Here is a 23,409-nt window from a genome sequence, read left to right on the forward strand (position 1 = left end):
TTCTTGTTTAATTTTGTTTCTGTTAATTTTTTTCTCTCTCCAAGGCAGCATGACAGCACTAAGCCACTCAGATTATAGTTTCTTTTTTTTTTCCTCCCTCTCCTTTCTCTGTTTTTTCTCTCTTTTGTTTCTCCTCTGGTCACGGCAGTCGGCTCTGGGGTTGGAGTGCAGATGGGCTGTCGAAGCACCCCCCTCCCCTTTCTCAGCCTAACTCCATCCCCACTGCTCCTTCCCACAAGACTTTCAGACGCTCTTACTCTCCCAGGTAACAAGCTACCTGTTAAACCAACTTGTCTGAGGTGTCACAGTATTATTTACCTTTCACACCACGGGATTTGTTCAAATGTGGGACTTGCAGAGGCTTTGGCTGGAAAAGGAGCAGAGATGCTGATAGCTTTCAGAGAGCAGGGGTGATGGGCAGCCAGCAGCCACTTGCTCGCTGCTTGGGGAAGATGCAGCATGCAAGTGGGGATAAAATAAAGTGGATTTTTCCAGACTCTTTCACCCATTCAAGAAGATGGCAGGGAAAATGCTTCACAGTCAGTTTCCAATGCAGAACACAGTTGCTGAGCACTTTTGGCAGGCACTGGTTGCGTTACAATACCAGGGGCAGGATCTTTCTGTTTGGCTGCACTGTGCATGTGGCACTAGAGGATCTCCAGATGGACACATACAGCTCAGGAGTGACTTCACATAGAGCTTTGCTTGTATATTGTGATGGTGGAACATCTTGGAAATTTGTAGTATTAAAATTAAACTTGTTCTTACCACAAGATTTTGAGTTTATCAATTGCAATTTCAACATCTGTTCCTCCTCCTGTGCCCTCACATGTTGTTCCAGTCTGCATACAGCTCTTGGATCAATAAAGTGGACTAAAGCTGTATGCTGGTTTTAAGAAAAAACCCCAACCTGAATACAAATTTAATTTGTCAGCTCTGTGTTAAATTCCTTGGATTTTTTCAAGTTTAAACCCTGACAACAAACCATCTGTAAATGTGGTTTCTCCTGACTTAGATATGTCTGTTACCTGAGGAAGGACTATATATAGTCTTTCCTTAAAGCAAAAAGAAAGACTTTCATTTTTCCTAATGAAAAACTAATGAAAGAAAAGCAGAGAAATTTTTCTTTGAGGGCTCAAAATTTGAGAACATGTGATATCTGAGAGATAAAGTAGAATGCAGTAGTAAGTACCTCTGTGAATACCTGCAGAATTAAAAAACTTTAAATGAATGTTCTGACTCTCCTAGGACACTGTAGAGATATCTATGGAGGGAATCCATGTTAATTTTTGGAATAAAACTAGTTGAGAGTGGTTTTTTTTCTGTCTTCTTTTATCTGATACCAGATAATAAGGTTTGGAATAATGTAACATATATTCCAGCCCAGAGCCTGAAAGTGCAAGGACATGAGTTACTGTGTACTGCTTGAAGACACTAAACTGTGGACTACTTACACATAGTTTGGATTGGAAACTGAATAACAATTTATGGAAGTAAAATGTATTTCATGCCAGACTGGAAAACTACTAAATTGTTTCTTTATAAACTTACAGACAGCTGCATTGGTTTTGTGCAGCAGATGGAAAATAATGTTGTGACATCCCTAAACACTGCTCATCTCTACTCACTTCTTATTCATCCTGTGCCTTTCCTCTAGTTTTCTGCATGGGTCATGATTTTTTTTCCCTTTTGTGCCTTTTTTTTTCCTGAAAGGTGAGTGTAGTTCCATTTTCCTTTTATTCCCCCCATTGTGTTGTCTGTGAAGTATTCCAGTGCACATACTGTCAGTAGAGACGTGTGTTCACATTGTAGAATTTTCATTCATGTAGAGCACAGCCATAATGTGACCTCCTACACAGGCTTACTTGTGATATATGAAATCACTGGATTCTTTAGATTTTTATTATAATGTGGGTTTGTGCTTTGACAAATGCATCAGATTGGTGGCTCTAGGAAATTACCTTAGTCCTTCAGCACTGAAGAGCTGTATTCTCATTGTTCTTTGGTGACAGTGTAGGGCAGAATTCATCCCTGAGGAAAGAAGTGATGACTTCAGCAGATTTATTGTCAGTATTATATTTGTGATTATTTCTTGGTTTTTCTGCCATGGATTTAATTGTGTGACCTTTGGTAAGTCATGTCATCCCTTGGTGTGAGAACACAGGTACAGTCACATGTATAACTTTTCAAATGGTGGTTTCATTGCCCACTTCAAAGTTACATGAGAAACTCTTTAAAATCTGTGAATTAAACGTGCTTGAGCTCAAAACGTATATTTTGGAGGTTGTATGAAACAAAGGTTTTCCCATTCCTGACTGGTACTTCTAAAGAATCTAAAAACCGCCTTGTCTTCTGTCTGGAAAGCCATCACAGTGCATTGCTGTTGTTCAGCTGTCTGAAGATCCTTAAATACTTCAACTTCTGTAGGTTTATGAACAGCTTTTGTTTCCTGATCTTGGTCTGTTAAATGATTGCTCATTCTCCCTGGTCTGCCAGACACTGTTTGGGGAATTGTTCTTTGGTTTCTTTGCCAAAATACATGGTGCTGATGCTTGTGTGAGTGTAGTGCGAACACGTTGCTTGGGAGCCAGGGATTATGGCTATTTTCAGTGTGTTAATCCCAAAGGAATTGGGCAGCCCATCTTATCCTCTGTCTGAAGTCCCCAAGTTTCTTCCAGAAAAAAAGCTGTGGTTCTAGATATTTAATAGATATTTAATATCCTGCTTTTGGTTCCATTGAAAATAACAGCTGTGTACCCAGAATTCAGAAGGGATTTTCTTGTTTGTTTGTTTGTTTGGGTTTTTCCCCCACCCACCTCATAGGAAATCTTTCTTTTGTAGAAAAGGAGCACAACTCAGTTCAGCCATCTGCCTCCAAGCCCATCCTGTCATTCTTCCCAAAATGTTATGAAATAGTAATTCACCACTGTAGGGAGCCACTCTTGCTATTTATTGACAAACAACTTGATGTAAATGTCTGATTCAGTCTATTTGCTTCTGGCTCTACTGAGATCTGAGACTCCGCCAGAAATTGTTCTCTCTTGCTGGATCTATTAATTTAGTGATTGTAATGCAAACTCAACTTCTCCTAGATAGAGCAAAGCCCTGCCAATAATGCTTTTTTATTTTCTCAAAGATTTTAGGAGCTTCTCTTTTGCCAGATCTTTTAATGTCATCTGCCCTTGCATGCAAGGCATTTTATCATGGGACTTAAATTTGGATAACTCCTCAAGGAATCCACTTTTGACTCAGAAATTTCTGAGGAACTGATAAACTGCGAGAAAGTGTCAGGTTGGAGCAAGAGACTTCCCAAACTTAGGCCAAATACTGAAATGCTGGTTTTTTTCAAGGCATTGTGCAAGTGAGTTAGGTTTTACTACTCTGTAAATTAAAATGGGCCATGTTAGACTAAGGTTTATGTCAAGTTACATTTTCCTTTCCATTTAAATCTGTCATAGTTTCATATATTGTTAAACTTAAATTTCACTAATTTCATTTCTGCCAGCTGTCACAACCATTTGAGTTCTTATAGTGATTAATGCTATTTTCCTTTTTAAATTACACCACTGCCATACTGGGGATAGGGTTTTTGGTTTACAGGAGGTAGCCCACTTACTGAATGTAAGAATCAGTGGACCTGTTTTCCCTTCACTTACAGCAATGTGTTCTCCTTGTTTTAGCCCCATTTGAGGGGAAGCTCAGACCTGAACTCTGCTTTGATTCCATTCATGTTGTGTTACAAGTCACTGTTAGAAAGGGCACTCCAAACCATATGTCTCCAGCTTGTTTTTGTTGACAGTCAGAAGCGGATTCCAGTTTCATTTGTAACATTTCATATACGTTTGGTCTTTAGTATGCTGGATTATGACACGGAGAACCTAAACTCTGATGAAATCTACAGCTCTCTTCGTGGAGTCACAGAAGCGATTGAGAAATTTAGTTTCCGTAGTCAAGAGGACCTGAATGAGCCAATCAAACGTGATGGAAAGAAGGACTGTGACATTGTAAGTTGTTTAATGTCCCCCAACAGATGAAATTTTAAAGCATTGTGATCAAACCTGTCTGTGGATTGTTAGTGTACAAAATCCAGTTATTCCTGCTGTCTTCTTACAGGCATCTTTTGCTTATTGGTTGTTAATTTCTTATACTTTAATTATGGGGTTTCAATGACTGTTTCCCTTGGCTCCCTTTGAACTCTGGCCTCCTGTGGAATGTGCTCACTGGGCTTCTGTGGAAGTGCCATGCAGGATGGAAACAGTGCTGGTGTTCCTCAGGCTCAGCATGGCTCAGTGATGGCTTTTGCCTGGAGTGTGTGTAGTCATGTCTGTAATGGGAAATGTTAGTTCTTAAAATGCATAGATGGTCTCCCTCACAGGCGTAGGACCTGTGATCATTCCGAGTGCACAGCTCATACAGTATCTTATGCTGCAAGAGTGGTTACAGAGACTGTGATCATGAGATATTTTTGAGCAGGTGTAGTTGTGTGAAAGAAAGAGTTAGTAAGCAAAGTTTTATGTAAGCACTATATATAAATAATACATGTAAATCTGTGCCGTTTCCTGTTGGTAGGTGAACTCTAAAAATGCTACAGTTTCCACAGAATTTTGAGCCTACATTTTTCCCTCTGTTCAATTCCCCTAGGTGTCTCGGGATGGTGGCCTTGCTCTCCCTAGCGGCGATGTCCGCGGAAGCGGTGACATCGTGGAAGGCGGCAGGATGGCTCTGGATAACAAAACCTCCCTCCTGAACACGCAGCCTCCCCGCGCCTTTTCAGGGCCCCGTGCTCGGGAGTACAACCCCTATCCTTACGCTGACACCATCAACACCTACGACAAGACCGCCCTGAAGGAAGCCGTGTTCGATGACGACATGGATCAGCTGCGGGATGGTTTGTGTCCGCTCACCTCTGCAGTAACACTGCAGGCAGCTCACTGCCTCTCTGCTGCGTTTGTGTATGGCTAGTGCCCTCAGATACGTGCCTTCCTATGCATGTGTTGTGTATTACATGCATCTGAGCCGAGGCTTGGTATGAAATACCCTTTGTTCTCATGTCCTAGCAGAACCTCATCTGTGGCTACTGAGAAAAAATGTTATACTGCGGTTTTGGTTCTTGTTTGCCTGGGGTTTCCTGTAAACTACTCCCTTAAGCATACACATGCATCTGTAGGGACACTGCTTTGGGACCTTCCCCTCTTCATGGCTGAAATGCCTCACTCAACAGCTTGTTGTTATTGAGTGTTTGACTTCGTTTAAGTGCAGCTACACATCAGCTTTATTCTTTTGCAGTACACTGATGAGTCACTGTACTTTATTCTAAAGGTCATACATGTGACCATTGGTTTTGGGTGTGTATGTCTGGGAAAAGCCGCAGCAGTTCTCATCTTGTAGAAGTAATTGTTGGAACTGGAAGAAATCCAATTGTCATCTCTTCCTGGTTCGTTAGAAGCCATGTGCAGATGCATGAGCCATGCTATGAACTCAGGTTAAATTATGGGCTAGTCTGATTCTGTTGCATGCTTTACTGAGACCACCTGGACATTGATGCATTTTTGGGGGGCCCCTTGTTACATGAACCTTATTCCATAGAGAGTGAGCTTCTCCCCATTTCTCCAAATGATTTGCTGCCATTTGTCCTAGAAGTACCCATTGACCATTCGGATTTGGTGGCTGATCTTCTGAAAGAGCTCTCCAACCACAACGAGCGGGTGGAGGAGCGGAAAGGAGCTCTCCTGGAATTGCTAAAGATCACAAGGGAAGATAATCTTGGAGTTTGGGAGGAGCATTTCAAAACCATTCTTCTCTTGCTGCTGGAAACGCTTGGAGACAAAGATGTGAGATGTAGATTTTGTCTTAACTCTCCTGTCTGTTGCTTCATCTTGGGTAATAATTCCTGCACACCAGTTTAAGTGAAACCTGCCACTCATCGGTGATACTGCACTGCTTATTTTTTCTTTTGAAGGTTGACAACTCTACTTTAGTTTTCACTCTGTTCAGTGATGAGTTTTAACTTATTACTCCAAAATGTCCCAGTTTTTCCCCCTCCCTCCAGACTAATAAACAGCTAGGAAATTGAACTAGAATCAGAAAAGAAGTTCTAGTCTAGTAAAAAACTGTCAAGATGTCAGTTATTCTCTTCTGAGTTAGGATGAAGTTACAAGCTCTTAGCTGTATTGTACCCATTCCCAGGAAGGAGAATAAAGGCATTCTAGAATGAATTTTTTTTTTTCCCTGGGTGGTTTAAAGACCCAGGGTATTAGATCTCACGGGATGAGTCTCTGTATCTTGTAAAAATGTCATCAAGAACAAGCTGCTTTTATAGGGGATCTTGTTTAGAAATGTTAAAAAAACCTGTGTTCTTATCACAGCTTTATGTTTGGTAGTTGATCAAAGTGGTAATGTACAGGCTAGGCTTTTTTCCATTTGGGGATATTTGTTCAGCTTGCAGCGCAATAATATTTGGTAAAGGCTCAACACCCCACTGCACCTTCACATCAGAGCCATGCTGCATCTGAGTGTTACAATATTGAGGCTTCAAAGCACTCACAGTCCTTTTTTTTTGTTTCATCTGATTCAAAAATCTGTTGTATTTCTTATACTCCTTGTAAAATATATATCATGCTCTCAGAAATGTTAATTCTGAAGCAGGATGGGTTGCTGACATTTTCTCAGTCATTGTTCTTAGTTTAAGCATGAACTGCTGTAGTTTTTACTTGTTTAATGATAGCACCATCACACAAGTACCAGAAGGTCTGGTGACTGTCTTAAGTACACGTGATTTGTGCTACTGTATGAATTTTACAGATGAATAGCAAAGCATATGTTTTAAAGGCTGAAGAGGTTAAAGTAAAGTATGTATTCCTCTGCTGAAATAATGACAACTATTTGGAGTGGCCACAGGTCAAAAATTTGATGTAAGTTATGAAATTGAAACAAGTGTTATAAATCCCTTCTGCTCATGATGTTTTGATATGAAGGATGAAGACATAGGTCAGTGTTGATTACAGTAACTTAAGTCCTTGAAACTAATTTCCGTAGGAGTTACAGGACACGTCAGTTTTACTTCTTTTGTACATGAAAAACAGCTTTATGGCATGGATGGAGCCCAGCTAAGCAAAAGAGGAAAGGCAAAACATACACAATCATGTAATGTAGATGTCCTCCTGTGACTACAGGTTTTTACTTCATTGCCAAAAGAATATGGAATTTAGGAAAGTAGTGATTCTGATTCTTGTATAGGTGAGAACAGTCATTTCACGTGGCTTTTTGTGCAAGGGCAAGCAAGGAGCCCAATTCTGAATTTTGTTACATTGATTCCACTGCTCACTCCACTGGAGCTGGTGGCAGAGGGAACCATGGAAATTTCTGATGAGCCATGAGAATTCACTTCAAACTACAATTTTGAGATATGACTCTTTCTAATCTTTTTCTAATGTCTGTTTTTCCTGACGCAGCATTCAATCAGAGCCCTGGCACTGCGAGTCCTGAGGGAGATCCTGCGGAACCAGCCGGCGAGGTTCAAGAACTACGCGGAGTTGACTATCATGAAAACACTGGAAGCACATAAGGATTCCCACAAGGAGGTGAGTGAACCTTTCAGCTACTGGAAAAGCAATATGGACCTGCTGAAGAAATGTAGGACCTGTGAGGCTTAACAGGCAAGCGTGTTGAACCATCTTGACAATGGAACAAATCAGTATTAAGTCTCCCAAGTATGAAGAGACAGGATTTTTACATGCTGAAACAGTGAGGAAAAAAGTGGAGATTGTCAGAGCTATTATGTAGACTTGGAGCTGTCTGGAGTGATATTCCACTGTTTGTTAATTTCCCAGGATTTTCCTGTTTATTCTAGGAGAGGTTGAGAACTGTAGGAAAAAAGTTCATGTTTAATTACTTTTTGGAGCATACTGGGGGCACTGTGCTGCCTCTGTGTACAGGTAAGAATACAAAATGTACTAGAGAACACAAAGGCTGTGTTCAAGCAGAATTGTGTGTGAAAACTGAATGGTGAAATTGGGCCGTGCTGGAAAGTTGGAAAATGGTGAGTAACAGGAGAAAATGGACAGAGGCCATGCTGCAGTGGCAGAGGAAGAAGCAAAGGGAAGGTTGAATTGCATTTTCCTTTTTGTGAGACAACTCATATGAAAACTGAAAGTGTTCTGAAGTAAAGCAAGAATAAAGGGACATGATAACATTTTAAGTAGATCAATTCAAATTACATTTAAAGGTAATCTTTGTATGTTGATTCCAAGTTGGATCTTTTAATCTACCTCATGCATGTTGGAAGTTTGAACTAAACCTTCTGGAAAGTGCTACCAGAACTTCCCTATCAGTCTGTGATGGTTTTGTTACCAAAGTCCTTGGTTTGAAATCTAAGGCATTTATTCTTCTCTACAACAGGATTATCCTAAATTAGCAGTTTTAGGCATCTCTGAAGATATTTGGCCATGAAAAGATTATTAAAATAGACCAGACTGCTCCAGAGCATTGACTGAATGACACAAAATTATTTTAACCATGGGTAGCAGGAACTGTACTGTTTGAAAATCAAAACAGCCAAACAAAAAACACTCTCAGGGAAAAAAATTAACAGTCTGGATTTCTCTAAAATGCAGAAGTAGAATATGTTTAATGCTTTAGTGAATGAGGGCCACCCTACTCTGCCTACCTTCCTCTTCTTGATTTAGAGCCTTGGCACCCCTGTCTTTTTCAGTTCAGAGTAGTGAGAAGCAGTTGTAAATTGATATTCTGATAAAGCAGTCAGACAAAACATTATGTTCTGAAGGAGTGCCTTTTATTGGCAAGTTTTCCTGCTTGCATGCTTCTCAGCTCACCTTGACTCAGTGCCCTTTGTATTTTTTGTCAGAATCCTCCAGAACTAACATTTCTAGCAGGACCTTTCCAGATTGTCCCTGGCATTGTTTTTAATGTCCCTCAGAATTCACTGTCCTTGTGGGACTTGTAGGTTTTACAGAAATCAAGACTGATGTTGAAAACACCATGCTTTATGCCTCTGTATTCTTGTGGTGTGGAAAGGTTCTTCAGGTTTTGCGTGAGGTGCCTCCCAGGGAAAAGCAGGGAAAGATAAACTCAAACCAGGAACAAGAGGTGGGAGTTCTGGCACTTTTTTATAGAATAATTGAGCTGTGCTGTGCTCAGCAAGTAGCTGCTGTGCTGCACATAGTGTGGCTTTGATTTGACATGGTTTTCCAACCAGCTTCATAATGAGACATCAGCTGCTGCAGTGGGACCTTTGGGTGGCAGCTGTCACAGCAGGACACTGCAGGTGTATTCCTGTTTTGCCATCCGTTGCGTGTGCACAGCTGTATTAAGTGGGGACATTGGTTCTGGATTTTTCATTCTGTGTATGAGTATTTTCTGATCCCTGTGTAAATGAGGCTCTCAGAACCATGATGCAGCCCAGGAAAGTGTCATCTGCCTGTCAGTAGTTTGAGGATATCAGCATTCCTGAAGTTAAGAAAGGTATCTGCACTTGAGTGTCCACATGAGCTAGGCTAAATATATACCTGGGAATATGCTCAAAGTAGTTTTACCTGTAGTTGGGACTTGCTGATTCAGTTAAGTCTGTGAAAAATTAACTGAGAGATCATTTGGGCATGGCTCAGTTGGTCAAACTCATAGCCTAGAGCCAGGAGGTCACAAATTCCCTTCCCATGGTGGCCCTCCAGCTCGCTCCCACTGCTGACTTTGTGGCACTGCTCTCTCCAGGAGGGCAGGAGGAGCTGCCCTTTGACTGGATCCCACTGAGCAGGAGAGTAAATGGGGATTCACCAGTTTGTGAGTGAAGGGCACTTTCAAAGGATGGCTGAAGAGGAAAAGGAAGTCCTGAGCATTCTGTTCTACAGCTTTCTTTCTCACTATATCAGAGCAGTATTAAAAGGAGAGGTTACACTGTTCTTAAACTACATAAAATCAAATCTTCCTCTACACTGTAAGAACTATTTCAAGAAAAGCTGGTATATAATTTAGTTGGGAAAGGGTTAATCTTTGTGTCAGTGTTGTCCTGATAAGATGGCGATCCTTGGTTGTGATTTGGTAATTTGGTGTCCAACAGGCTGTGTAAGTTAGGAGAAAATGTCTGTTTTGAGCAAGCTGTATCTGTTTCAGCCTTTTTTACCTGAATTTCCCCTTCAGCACAGGGACTGCCAGCTACTGCTTAAATTTTCAATTATACGTGACCCACAGAGTCTCAATCTAAAGTGACCAAGCAAAGGGAATTTGAAGAGGAGCAGAAGTGTTAAGGTTGGGTACTGTCTCCAAGAAGTCATAGTAAGAGGCAGTTCTTTGGAAATCAGGAAGCTTTGTTTGTCTACACAAATTCCAATATTGCTGCTGTTCAGCATCACCAGGAGACATCAAATGTCAAAACCAATATATTCACCAACCAGCAAATACCACCCCTCCCCCAGCTGAGTGCTGATATCTAGTTAAAGTTTCTTTTCTTTTTTAAACAAGAAAAGGCCTGTGACTTTATTCCAGATTACATAGTTGGAAGTATCAAAACAATGGTAGCATAGTTGGATATCTTTGGGTGCCTGGATAATTGGCTGTTTTTCCAAGTCCAAGCAGAAGTCTTTAGACAGTTGGGTCTTTGCCATGGCTAAAAATCATCTGCCTTCTGTTGCTGGAGGCAAGGTCTGGGATCAGCAGAGCAGCACAGCTGAGAGCACCACAGTTCCCCCCAGGGATATGGGAGAGGAAAAGTTGGTACATGAAGTGGGAGCTGAGTCACACCTTGTTGTGAGTGCGAATGCAGGAGATTGGCAAAGCACAGACCTCAACAGCAGGTCAAAATTAATGTAACCCTGGGCTACAGACTAGAGGGCTCTGGGTTCATGTTTAGTTTGCATTTTTTAACTTTGTCCTGTTTTTATACTGTTTGTAGTACAACAGTCTATTCAATGCTGTTGATTTAATGGGGTGATATGAAGAGTCAAGCCTGCTTCAGTCATAACTGGAAACATTTAGGGGGTTGGCATGTAAATGCCTTTCACTTACTTTAGAAGCATTAGAACATAATTGAAGTTGTGGATGATATTAAATCTTGTTGATTTTTATCAATCTCTGTTTGTAGTTATTTGGAAGAGAACCATCTTTCTGTTGCCAATTAGTTAATATTAACTCATTTGTTCCAGTGTAGTTACTCACCCATAACTAAGGAGATATGCTGCTTGCTGACCCCATACCACTGATAATGACATTGTTTCAAATTCATGTCAGCAAAATGAGGATAATTTCTTATTATTGATTATTTTTAAAACAGAAATAGTTTAGTATCTTGGAAATCAGCAGCAGAGTTAGAAATCATAGGATAGCTAGTTCCCTGCTTCAGTCTCTGGCACAAATCCTATAGACTAAACTGATGTCTGTTTTCTATGTGTAAGGAAAGAATCCTGTGCCATATCTTAGATATCTGATTTCTGATTTTATGATATAGAAAGTTCAGAAGCATAATTGGGATGCTTATTGTACATTATTGTATATTCTTTGTTGTAACCTTCTGAAAGAGGGAGAAGAAGAAGAAATCAGTTACCCATTTTACCTGTCAATAATTTTTATTACCTTGCTGAGGTGCTTTTAGATTGGCCTCTGATATTTATATATTGTAACTGTCCTCTGATGATGGTATGATCTCTGTAGTTTTCTGCAAAAAGCAAAGCACTAAATTATCATAGGCCTGAAGATTATTTGTTATCTAGTCTATGCTGAAAGCTACCAAGTGCTGCAACTGGGCAGTCACTGATGTTTCATAATATATGTTACTGTACTTTTTCAGTTCCCGAATACATTTCAAATGTTTAATGCCCAGGAGTAGCAGTCTAATCTACTTCATCTCTGAATCCTTATAAAAATCACGCTGCTTTTTCATCTGCTTAGTACTCCCCATTACTGAGTCCACTTTCTGCTTTGAAACCAAGTCCGTAATTGTTTGTTCCTGTCTGAATTAGACTGTAAAGCCTTCAGGGATGGGAGTTTGCCTGACTAGGTACTGGTAAACCTCCTTCCCCTCCAGCTTAGATTATACAGGCTTTAAGGAACCACCTCTAGATGGCAAAAATTGGCTCAAAAGCACAGCCACATGCCTCGTAAGCCTGAAAGCAAAACCTTGTTCTTCTGCTTAATAAACTTCCCTGGCGCTCTACATGTTTCACAGTGGTGTTGTTACAAAGCCTCTAAACTTTCACTGGGGCTTTGCCTGCACTGCCTCATCCTCTACAACCTTCTGCAGAGACTTTGTAACTAGCAATCATGGCAAAGTACTCCCATGAGAGCTCCTGTGGGAAGCTCTCATCCAGGTGCCACAGGTGCTGCTTTGCTGAGATCCCTACATGTTACACCGATGCCCTGTGTAGCCTATGAACCTGGCATGCCTTAGGGGAGTCAGGACATTTTCCTTTACTTATTTTCCAGTGCTTTGTGTCTCTTTAAAGCAGAAATGAAACTATCAAAACTTGTAAGCTGCTTGCTGCAGCTGTCAGGCAGCAAGCAACATGTTAATGCATGAAGTGTAGTAGCTGAGCAGAAGAAACTGAGTGGAAGAGATGGAGTCTGAGCTCTGGCTGTCTTAAGTGCATAGGATCCTGTGGCTTCTGAATAGGATTCCTGTGTGCTCTGTGAACCAGGTAAACCAGTGGGAATTGTCATCCAAAGTTTGTCCAGCAAATTTTGTAGAGCTTTGGTGATTCCAGTGTGCTTTTCTGTTTGAAGACAAGGCTCTGTGACATGTCACTGTCTTGCTCATACTAATGCTGCACATCAGCATACCCCCTCACACTGAAATCAGGAAGCAATTCCCATGCATATTCCTGGCTCTGCCTGACCTGTTACTGCCTAACAAGAAGTTTATTCCTTGGTAGCATTAAGGAAGACATTGCTGGAGATTAACAGCTTTCTGTGTGCTACACCTCAGTGGCTTTGTGCACATGAATATGTCTCCTTGCCTAAAGCAAGCTGGGTGGAAGTATAAAAACTTCTCTTTTGTGAAACTCACTAGAAAGGTCTTATTGCATCACAGATGTCTTTCAAGGAACCCTCCAGCACACAGAGCTTATGTTATGCCAGCAAAAGTCAGGCTGAATCTAGTCTCCAGTGTGTAGAGCATAAGGTAAGCCTTTAGAAAGGAGAAAAACCTGCTGCTTTAAGGCCAAGAGCTATCTCTTAGATCTGCATTCCCGGGCTACCTGCCCTGTGTTGAACGATGTCAAACTATCCAGTTCAAGCCATGGTTTGCTCTAAGCTTTTACTGGGAGGTAAAATCATGTTTGTGACATACCTTATATACAGCTTAGTGTCTGTGCTTTTAAAGAACTGCAGCCTCTCTGTAGTCTTGCACATCTTGCTTCATAGCCACCCTTTTGCACCTGCTGCTTCCAGCTGCTGTCATCATTTGATCGCTTACTTTGATAAAAGTAGAGACTTTTATTCTGTATCTCTGAGATTCTGAAGAATAATTATATTAGGTCAGACAAAAATATTGCTTCACTTGATACCCTGCCTGACTCACTAGCAAGAAGGAAGCACACAGTGATGCATCCCTATGGATATGCTTTCCCCTTCCAGCTGTCTTAAAGCCTTTCCGTGTGAATGGCTCTGCCTTACCTCCCTGTGTGGGTTGGCTTTTTTTTTCCTTTGGTTAACTTGTCTAACTTCTAATCCTCTTGTGACAGCGAGCTCCCCAGTCTGAGCACGTAGCAAACAGCACCCTTTCCTTTTCTTGGGCTTAAAGGGTAGATTACATAGACACTACTTATTGTGGTGTCGCTGTTAGTACGAGCCTTTCCTGTCACTTCCCGATGTGTATCTGTTGATCTTGCCTTCAAAGCTGGGAGGAAGATGTGTTCCTTGATCCTGTTTATTCATTTCTCCCACTCCTTTTAAGGTTGTTTCACTCTGCTGGTCAGGTTAAAGCCCTGATTAAAAATGATACTTGATTTTTTGATACTGTAAGGTATGTACAATTTGCAAGGCACAAGCGGTGTGCCTCATGGCAAAATGTCTTTGCTAAACTCTATTACAATTGCATGTTCTCACTGCCAAATGACCTGGCAGGTTGTACCTTTTCATAATGCACTTCCCTCTCTTTGGAAATGCTGCTGGCAGTGCCGGGTGAGTGGGACTCTGAGCCAGTTGGATGAATACTGAGAGCCCCTCATGGGATGCAGAGTCTCTCTGGGTGGCTGAGTGTTTTGTTTTGCCAAAGCCAGGAGGAAGGACAGGGCTGGTACTTGCATTGCAAAATGGTGGCATTTGGCTTCCTGTGCCAGCAGGGATGAGTTTTTCTCTTTGGCTCACTGTCAGCTGATATTGCCCTACCCCTTCCTAAGCCCTGTCACCTGCTGGTGCTTCCCCAGGGAGCCAGGAGCCGGTTACCTGCAGAGGCTCTCATCCAAACAAGCATGTTTGCACATGCTGGAATCCTGTTGATGTCAGTGAGACCTGAGCATGTTATTAAAGTTAATCACAGCCAGGGAGTTTGCTGAGATGCAGGCATTGTCTGCCAGATGTGCTCATGGGAGGCTTGGAAGTCTCCCTGGTGTTGTCACATTTACAAGCTCCTGTCATGCTGGACATGTGTAATGCATCCTCCTGTGTCTGGGGGGGAAGGGATGTGAAATAGCCAGCCACTGCCTAAATGTAGCCACATCTGTGCTAGAACTGGGCAGCAGTGCTGAAAGCAGGACTGTGAGGGGCATAAATAATTTCTGCACCTTCATAACTTTCCTTACTCATCTTTTGATGGGCAAAATATGTGTGACCTTTGTTGCTGTTGAACTCTTGCTTATTTTGTGAAAAATTATCACTGTATTTTAATGCTCCTTGTGCTTGGAATTGGTTAATAGGCTTTTTGTCTCATGGACTTGCTTCATACCTTCAACTTAACAGACACAGTATACTGTGTGCAAACAGGATATGGAGCTGAAACCCAGATAGAATAGTCATTAAATTATTCACCTACTGTTTTGTTTTTAATGGTAGTGTGTTTTAGATCAGAGTCTAGCCATAGGTTTATACTAAAATATTGTTGCTTTTTTATCAAGTAGGATACCAAGAGAATATAAGGTTTAATTTTTTTTTTAATATTTTTCTTTTAGTGTGTTGTGATATATGTGCAAACTTTTCTTTCTGAGTGTCTGAAAACACCCTCCCAAAAGTGTTTGGCTTTGCTGCAGAACAAAATCCCAAGTGGCCTGTGTTCAAATAGTAATATTAGGGTTTTTTTAGTAGTGACTTGCTAGGGAATAGTTAAATTGATGGTAAAGTATCAGGGCCCTCTGAGTTCATGCTTTCCATCCTTTGTGGAAAGCAGATGACAGAAGCTGCAGTGCCTGGAAGTGGATTCCTTTAGAGACCTTCTGGGAGCTCCTGGCTTGATCTACTCCAGCAATTCCACTCTGTGCTATCAAAGCCTGGCATTAGGTTTCCTTAAGTACTTGGGTGTTTCTCTTCTTTCCCCACAAAATCACACAGTGCTGGCTCCTCAGCTAGTACTAAGTTATGTGGAAAAAATATTAACTTTCATGCTTCTCATGTGTGAAATGGAAGAGAAATTAGCAAAGACATAATTGGAAGAGGGAAAATTGCTGTAAGTGGGAAAGCAAGCATTCTGTTCTGCATAGCTACTCATTCACAGATCTTTCAGGAAGAATTTTTTTTAATATTGACCACATTGTGGATTGCCATTCAGTTTGGAATATCTTTCAATGTTATAATTAAATGCTGAGAAAGGCTTGAAGTAAATGGAGCACTTGGACAGCTTTATTTCTGTAAATAGGACACTGGTACAGAAGCAGTCCAAAATGTCAGGTTGCTTCACCATTCTACCCATATCTTGCCTGCATGCAAGATATTTGTGCTGTGTGAAGTGTCTGAGGTCACATTCACTGTTGGATCTGCCTTAGAGAATGCCAAAAGCCAAGTGGAGGAGTTCTTCTGTTTCCTGGGAATACAAGTGTCTTGTGCCATTCCTGTTTCAGGGAGGTAGCTCTCAGCATGAGTGGAAGGTAAATGTTAGCAGCATGGCTATGATGCTGTGACTGTGGGTGAAGCTGGCTCTGTAAGTGGAGATGATCCCTTCTGGTCACTATTAATTGCTGCTCTCTTAAAAGTCAATTAAACCTTGTGTTTTGTACTCCATGGACTAAGATGAGCTTCCAGCTACTCCTTGTTCATGCATTATCCACAGTAGTTGCTTAAAAATAATAAAAGCTCACCTTCTTTTGAGGCTCTGATAGAGCTACATCTGTCCATAGATTGCCTTACTCAAATAGAAATCCCCGAGTTTGATGCCATCACAGTGTGTGGGAGAGGAGAACAGCACAAATTCAGCAGCCATGGCTTCAGTCTAAGTGACAGGAGACCTGTGGCTTGATTTATGTGCTGTTTTGCAGATTGCCTGGGACAGATTTCCTGGTGCTGGTTTCAGAGTATTGACTTGAGACAGCCCCAGGTAGTTCAGTTGAGGAGGAGGTAGAGAACTGGTGCTGGGCACCTGAGCCTCCCACACAACCAGGAAAGAGGGGTGCTTTAATGTTCCTGGGCTTAGCTAGGGACTGCCTGGGACTAGCTGGAAGATCCCAAAGATGAGGATTTGTGATGCTTCTTTCTTCTTAAAGCTGAAGTGTTGGATTTAAGTCTGGGGATTTCAGTCTTGGGACATCTGTCTACTCAGGGTTTACCCTCCCTTTAAAGTAAGCCCTGAGAAGAGAGGAGTGAGAGAAGATGGAAAAAAGCATCCTCCATCTTTTGTGTTGTAACAAGAACACGAGGAGCAAAGAGTGTGTTATTTGTGGCCAGGAAGAGGGCAGCCAAGAGGAAGCTTCATTTTGTTGCCTGGCAATTAGCACAGACACTTGAAAAAAGAAAACCTGCCTTCCCATCCTGTTCTTTTTTATCCAATTACTGCAGAATGTAAAATTAATAAATTCTCTTGGGAGGAGAGACCAGATTTGGGTCTTTCTTCTTTGAACTAGCTGTCCTACCTGCTGGGGAAGAATGAAAGTTGTGAGAATCTGCTTTCTCTCAGGGTAGAGTTGAATTTAGCATCATCCTTGCTTTGTGTGACTCCTTTACAGTGTGGGCTGGTTGCAAAGGGTGGGTGCTGCTGCCGTTTCCACTTGTTCTTCCTCCCATTTTTTATGGTGGTCCTAGTGCTGCCTGGATGGGTTACATGTGCTGAGAGCAGAGCTGCCTGGTCAGAGACTCCCTAAAGGCTCCTGTGTGTGTGACCTGGATTTGGCTGCAGTGTAGTTCAGCTGGGGAGGGGCAGGACACAGCTGCCATGGGTGTTTCAGCATGGCACGTGCCACTCAGCACTGAGGTGCACACTGGAAGCTGCAACAGGCCATTCATGATAATGGTTAAGGAGAAACCTTTTGTGTAAGTCTAAGCCCTTGGGTTTGGTTCTTTGGCAGTGGCTGGAGAGATGTCATCCTCTCTCTCCTCCTGGGATGGGGAGTGCCTGTCTGCCTTGGGTGACAGACTATTTTTTCAACCTAGCCACAACTCTGACACAGATACATTAGGCAGGAAGGACTTCTTGCACTGGCTGGAACAAAGATGTCACTGGAGACAAAGAATATGAAGTCTCAGCATCAGTTACCCCTCAGCAAAGCCTCCTGCAGATCTGTTAATGAACATCCCCAAGCATTTCCTGGCTGTCATTCCTAGCACACAGCAGCAGTGCTGGCTGTCAAGTGTGACCTCATTAACATAAGGGTTTGCTCTACTTTCATTTCAGGTTGTCAGAGCTGCTGAAGAAGCTGCTTCCACCCTGGCGAGTTCCATCCACCCCGAGCAGTGCATCAAGGTGCTTTGCCCCATCATTCAGACTGCAGATTATCCAATTAACTTAGCTGCCATCAAAATGCAAACAAAAGTCATCGAGAGGATTTCCAAGGAATCGTTGCATCAGCTCCTACCTGATATCATTCCTGGGTTGTTACAGGTACAGAATCCCATGTCACTGCTCCTGAGCACAAGCCACCATTCATTTGTGACATCTCTACCCCAAGGGAGGGAGATTGATGGATCCTATGGGGCCAGATTTTGGTAAATTAAGCCATTTAATTTTTGGTAAAATAAAATTTTTATATATTGAGTTTTTTATCCTTTTAATGTTAAGGAAAGGAAAACTCAGGTTCTTACCACGATATCACCACCATGGATATTCCACAATTGGATGCCTTTTTCTGACTCCCAAATAAGCCAGTAGCAGCCATGAAATAAATGTGAGGATAGGATTTAGCCACATTTTACACTGTCTCTGTACAACTTGTAGTCCCCTTAAGTTCTTAAGTCTTAAGTTCTGCTGAGCTGTTCTGTGCTTTGATGGTGCTTTGCACTTGAATTTGAATCCCAGCAGGCAGGTTGTTTCTTTCCTCTTTTCTCTCTGAAATTAGGACCAAGCTACTTGCTGACTTTATTCAGCCTCTTTCACAACTCTCTCGGGCTGGGTGGGAAGCTGTGTTTTTGCCAGTGCTAAGGCTTAGTTGTACACTGTGGATTTAGCTTTGAGCACTGGCTGTGGCAGTGTTGTCTTTTGGTCCCCTGCACAAGCAGCTGGCAGTGCTGGGATGGGGCTGCAAACAAGAAGAAAATACGTGAAGTAGCAGTGAGGGAGGAGAGAAAATGTGTGTGTTTACTGGGGAGAGACTGTAACAGGAACAGATCAGTCAGAGTGAAAGGGGGAGATGTGTTAGGTGGGTAAGACTTCTATGGAGAACTGGAATAAAGAGGCCTCCTCATTGTGAGCTTAAAATGTTGGAAGGACCAAGAGCAAAGTCTGAAATTCCCCTTATGCATCCTGGCATTCTTCCCAACTTTGTAGTGTCAGCTCTTGCAAGTCTTAAATCTCAGCTTCTGGGAATTGGACAATTCTGTATTCATCTAAACTTTTGTTGTAAAATGGTTTTAGCCATCATTGTTGGAGACAACAATCTGAACAGCAAAGCTTTGATGCACTGGAAAAATCTGAGAGCAGCATGCCTTTAAAAAAGGCAGTTTTATTTGTCTTCTTTAATTACTTTAAATGGTTCTTGTTTCTGAGCAGAGTTTGCCTGAGCTATTTCCTTACCTTAGAAACTCAGTGTCAGAAGGAATTTAGTCCTTACATTTGGGAAGTATTTTGGGATCCTGGCTGAAGGACTGTGTGTGGAGAGAATCACCTTTGTGCTTGTTTCCAAGCTGAGGGTCCTGGCAGAGCGGTGAGGAGGTGAGGAGTGTCAGCAGCAGTGTGGGCACAAGTGTGCAGCTCAACAGCCTGGAGCAGGCTCTCCATGGACAGGGGGGACCCCATGGAAGGACAGGGCTTGGCAGGGGAGAGTTGTGGTGCTTGCCCCTGATGAGGGGGCTCAGCCTATTCTCCACCGTGATACTCAATAGCTTGGAGTTTCTCTGAGCTGACCGAGGTCTCCTGCTTTCCTAGCTCAGTGCTTTGTGGGATTGCAGACTGTTGTTTTGGGCTGTCCTGGGGCCCTGCAGCTGGGACAGCCCCAGCTGTGTGCATCCCTCCTCTGGCGCTCCTGGCAGAGGTCAGCCTGCAGCCGGAGGAGCCGGTGTCCCGCAGGCTGAAGCGATGTCTGCCCCTCTCATGGGCTGGGATGGCTGCTGAGTGATGCAGCTCTGCCTCAGCTTGGGACTGCTGTCCATAGCTGCTGAGTGATCTGGTGGCTAGTTTGAGCTCTGCCCAAGCTGCCAGAGATCAGCACATGTACAGGGGTCTTTCAGCATGGTCTTTCCTGTGGTATTTCCTACTTGATAGGTAAGCAGCCCTCCAGAGTCCTGACTGCTCAGGATAGTTCATGGTTATCTGAACTGGACACAGAAATGTGTGTATCTGATGGAGTCCTGAGCTTGTGTTAGGAAACCCTGCGTTGTTATCTAATGCTATAAATAACTAGATATTAATAACTTACAACATGACAGTAATAAGTAATAATAGAAGGAACAGATAGGTTGATTGCATTCTCTTGCTCTTTGAGTATTCAGGTTGCAAACATGTTAAGCAGAGGGTTTTTTAATTGATCTCTTAGGTCAGCCACATTTGCAAAATGTACATCAGCTCTGTAGTGTATTGCTCAGGAAGGGTGTTGGGGAGTGCTGTTTATCTTCTGACCTTTTCCTCTCATTTCCAGGGTTATGATAACACAGAGAGCAGTGTCAGAAAAGCCAGTGTATTCTGCCTAGTGGCTATTTATTCAGTAATTGGAGAAGAACTGAAACCTCATCTCGCACAACTCACAGGAAGCAAGGTACAAGAGTAATGTGTCTCTGGTGTTTTGGTACTGCAAGCCATTCTGCTGGCTATTACTAGCAGCAAGACCAGTGGCTTCACTGTAGCTCTGGGTCAGGTTCCCTGAGCTCTATTAAATCCTGTCTCACCCTGACAAATGCCACAGGAGCAGCACTGCACCTGCTCAGCAGTGTGAGCATTTGAAATCCCACTTAGAAAATTTTAATGGTGTTTGGAGATTGGTTTTGTGATACATTTGATCTTGTGTAAGTGCAGGCTGCCTCTGAGCAGGTCCTTCTCCAGCCACGTTCATCTTCCTCCTTTGGCATTACATCCAGAGGTGATTGTGGAGTGAGCTGGCTCAGCTGGCTGCTCTGGCTGAAAACCAGATCTGCAATACAAATTAAATACCTTTTAGTCTGCTCTGTGGCCACACAAGCATCCTCATGCAAAGGGTGATGGGAGTGCATGGGGATGGTGGGAGAGCAGGTCCTCTCAGCAGCAAGTTGTGATTAGGCCTGGTAGAAATGCAGGTAAAGCTTCACTCTTAACAGCAGGGCACATGTGTCCCTTTCCTTCTGGGACAGCAGCAAGCTCAAATGACCCTTCAAAGGACTTCGTACGCTGGAGTAAGGCTACAAAACTACCCTGGAGTAAGCTACAAAACTCAAATTCTGACCTGATGCTGCAAGTGAAACCGAGCCCTTAATTCAACTCTATCCTTCAGACAAGAATTTTCTGTTGGTGTTTGATTGCTTTTCAGAGCTCTCAACAAGCCGCCACAAATTATTTTTCTGCTGTTTTAAGTCTTCATACCCAAGATTTCTATGCAATTAAGATGAATTCTGCAGGTTTTGTTTCTGAAACAAATCTGTGCACAGAAATACCTACTTAGTTCAGAGGGCTTCATTCTGTCATTCTGAAGTCATAATTTCTTTCATGGCTAAGGAAGTGTGGTATAGGCCAAAACAATCTGAGACTAAAAACACTTGGATTTTATTTCTGTCTTGTCACTAAACAAATTACGATTGTGCCTTCAAATTTCTCTGCAAACAGACACTTATGTGTGCTGAGGTTTGCCTCTTTATATTTGGGATGTTAGGAAATCCCCCTATAAAATGTTGTAGAGGCTTTATTATTCCAGTATCCTAGGTGCCACAAACATAGTCCACCACATCACTAACTATAAACATGTAAGTAATTCTTCTGGATTTATGCAGAGTGCCTGCTTGTTTAAAGTGAAATGTAAACATGAGTCATTACAGGATCTGGAGTTCAGTTGGCAAGGAGGAAAAAGAAAACAAATTCATGCAAGGGAAGTGTATAGTCATAATAACTGCAGTTGCACTAGATGTACCATAGTAGTGAAGATATAATGTCATTGAAAAAGAACATTTTATAGAACAGGGAAAGTTCAGGGTGTTTTCTAGGAGGGAGACCCTTGGCTCTTAGGTCACCAGTGTGCCTGCAGCCCTACTGACCTCTGTGGGAATCCTGCTTGACCTGGCCTGGCTTCAGGGATTGAGGTCTATGAACTGATGGCTGCTGAAGTGAAATGCAAGAGGTTTTTCTAAATCCATTAAGTCTGTCTGTAACTTCAATGGGACTGGGCATAGCCTCTTGTCTCTGTTCTGAAATATGGTCAGTTTTCTTGCTTTTCCTCCAGAGTGCCCAGTGTCAGCTCACCACAGAATATGAGTTTTTACATTGGCAGTCAGCTTTTCCCCACCTGTTTTTTTCTGGTGTCCTCTCCTGATGGTTCTTTCTTTCTTTCAGATGAAGCTACTAAACTTATATATAAAGAGGGCACAGACCACCAACAGCAACAGCAGCTCCTCTTCAGATGTTTCAACGCACAGTTAATGGAGATCTGTGGACATATGTGTAGACTTAGAAGCAATCAACGGTGCCTCTCAGAGACCTTTCTGCTACTCTTCACTGGCACGCTCCATCAGCTTAAGGAGGCCATGCAGATATTTATTGCAATCAGTATTTTAGTCCCTTAAAAGCTTTTATGTAGAATCTTACTGGTATTGAATGTAAAGGAAGCAAGGTCTGTGTCGCAGTCTTCATTAAAAGTGAACATCAGAAAGCCATACTTAAACATATTTGTATAGCCTGCTGAAATCTCAGAAATATGTTTAGGTTAGCATTCTAACACTGAGTCCAAGAACCTGGACACATGTAAAAGTCAAACAAATCTTGTTGGTTTAGTTCATACCCAGTTTTGGTTTCTGTGTGTTAGTTACCTGCTCTCTCCCCTCACCCATTCTGGCTGGGTCCTTCTCTTCTTTCAAGTCTTGTGTTCCTGTTCTGTACTCCCTGTTGCAGCTTGCCTGACTTGCAGGGCCCTCCATGGGGAGATCTTTGCAGGTGTGGCTGTGATTCCAGCCTCAGATGCTTTAATACTGAGGGATACCAAGTGAGTAATGAAAGTAGGTTCTTTTTAAACGTCTGAGTTTTGTACATAGTTCTGACGGACCCCGGATGGGCTGATCTCTCTGGAACTGCTGTCCAGCCAGCTGTGCTGTGCATAACAGCTGGGCTCTTGCTCTTTTCATTGACTTTGTAAATACTTCTCCCCTCTCAACACATTTGGCTCTTTCATATGTTCAAAAGACTCTCCAGGTTACCTGTTACTCCCCAAAGGGAACCTGAGCCCCAGTTCTGGGACTGATGTCTGCAAATAGGATAGTGGAGTTGGGTGGGTGGGATTGGGGTAGGCTCTGAGTGTGTCAGTGGGTGGGCAGTGGGAGCTGGCAGAACTGTACTTCAGTGCCAGCTGTTTTCCTTGAAATCTGTAGCATCAAAGGGCTGATCTGCTGCTCTGACTGACCCAGTGATGCTGGATGGCTTTGTCCCCACAGCTCCTTTGCACTTTGGGCAAAATGTTCATCCCAGAGGACAGAAAGGGTGTCTGAATCTGAACAGAAATACCACATGGAAGCACCTCTGAGCCAACTGGGACAGTGCTGGTTGCCTGCCAGAGCCCCTCCTGTTCCTGAAGACCCTGCAGTGCTGTTAGCTGCACTTAGAAGCCTCCTTTGTGCCATCTCCATGCACAGGCTTGCTGAGTGCTCTGCATTTCAGAAGAGTGGGGGTCCCTCACCGGGCACTGCTGGCAGCAGGGTGCCCTGGGTGAGGTGTGTGCAGCCTGATGA

At 42.7% G+C, this 23,409-nt stretch overlaps 1 protein-coding gene across 11 annotated transcripts in view; it reads left to right on the forward strand.

Annotated features, from left to right (window-relative positions):
* Positions 1-22,940, forward strand: part of CLASP1 (cytoplasmic linker associated protein 1) — a 164,999-nt gene extending 142,059 nt beyond the window's left edge. For 6 of the 11 annotated variants that reach the window (XM_084209512.1, XM_084209508.1, XM_084209517.1 and 3 more), the window contains 8 exons: positions 149-265; positions 3,854-4,004; positions 4,642-4,888; positions 5,638-5,831; positions 7,452-7,580; positions 17,756-17,962; positions 20,151-20,267; positions 22,025-22,940. In XM_084209512.1, coding sequence (XP_084065638.1) covers positions 149-265; positions 3,854-4,004; positions 4,642-4,888; positions 5,638-5,831; positions 7,452-7,580; positions 17,756-17,962; positions 20,151-20,267; positions 22,025-22,111 — 1,249 coding nt within the window. In that variant the 3' untranslated portion in view covers positions 22,112-22,940. The remainder of the gene's footprint in view (positions 1-148; positions 266-3,853; positions 4,005-4,641; positions 4,889-5,637; positions 5,832-7,451; positions 7,581-17,755; positions 17,963-20,150; positions 20,268-22,024) is intronic. The other 5 variants (XM_084209511.1, XM_084209515.1, XM_084209510.1 and 2 more) reach the window with 3 other exon arrangements.
* Positions 22,941-23,409: the final 469 nt, after the last annotated feature.

The sequence above is a fragment of the Fringilla coelebs genome (assembly GCF_963513975.1).
Source record: "Fringilla coelebs genome assembly, chromosome: 7".
In the NCBI taxonomy this organism is placed as follows: Eukaryota; Metazoa; Chordata; class Aves; order Passeriformes; family Fringillidae; genus Fringilla; species Fringilla coelebs.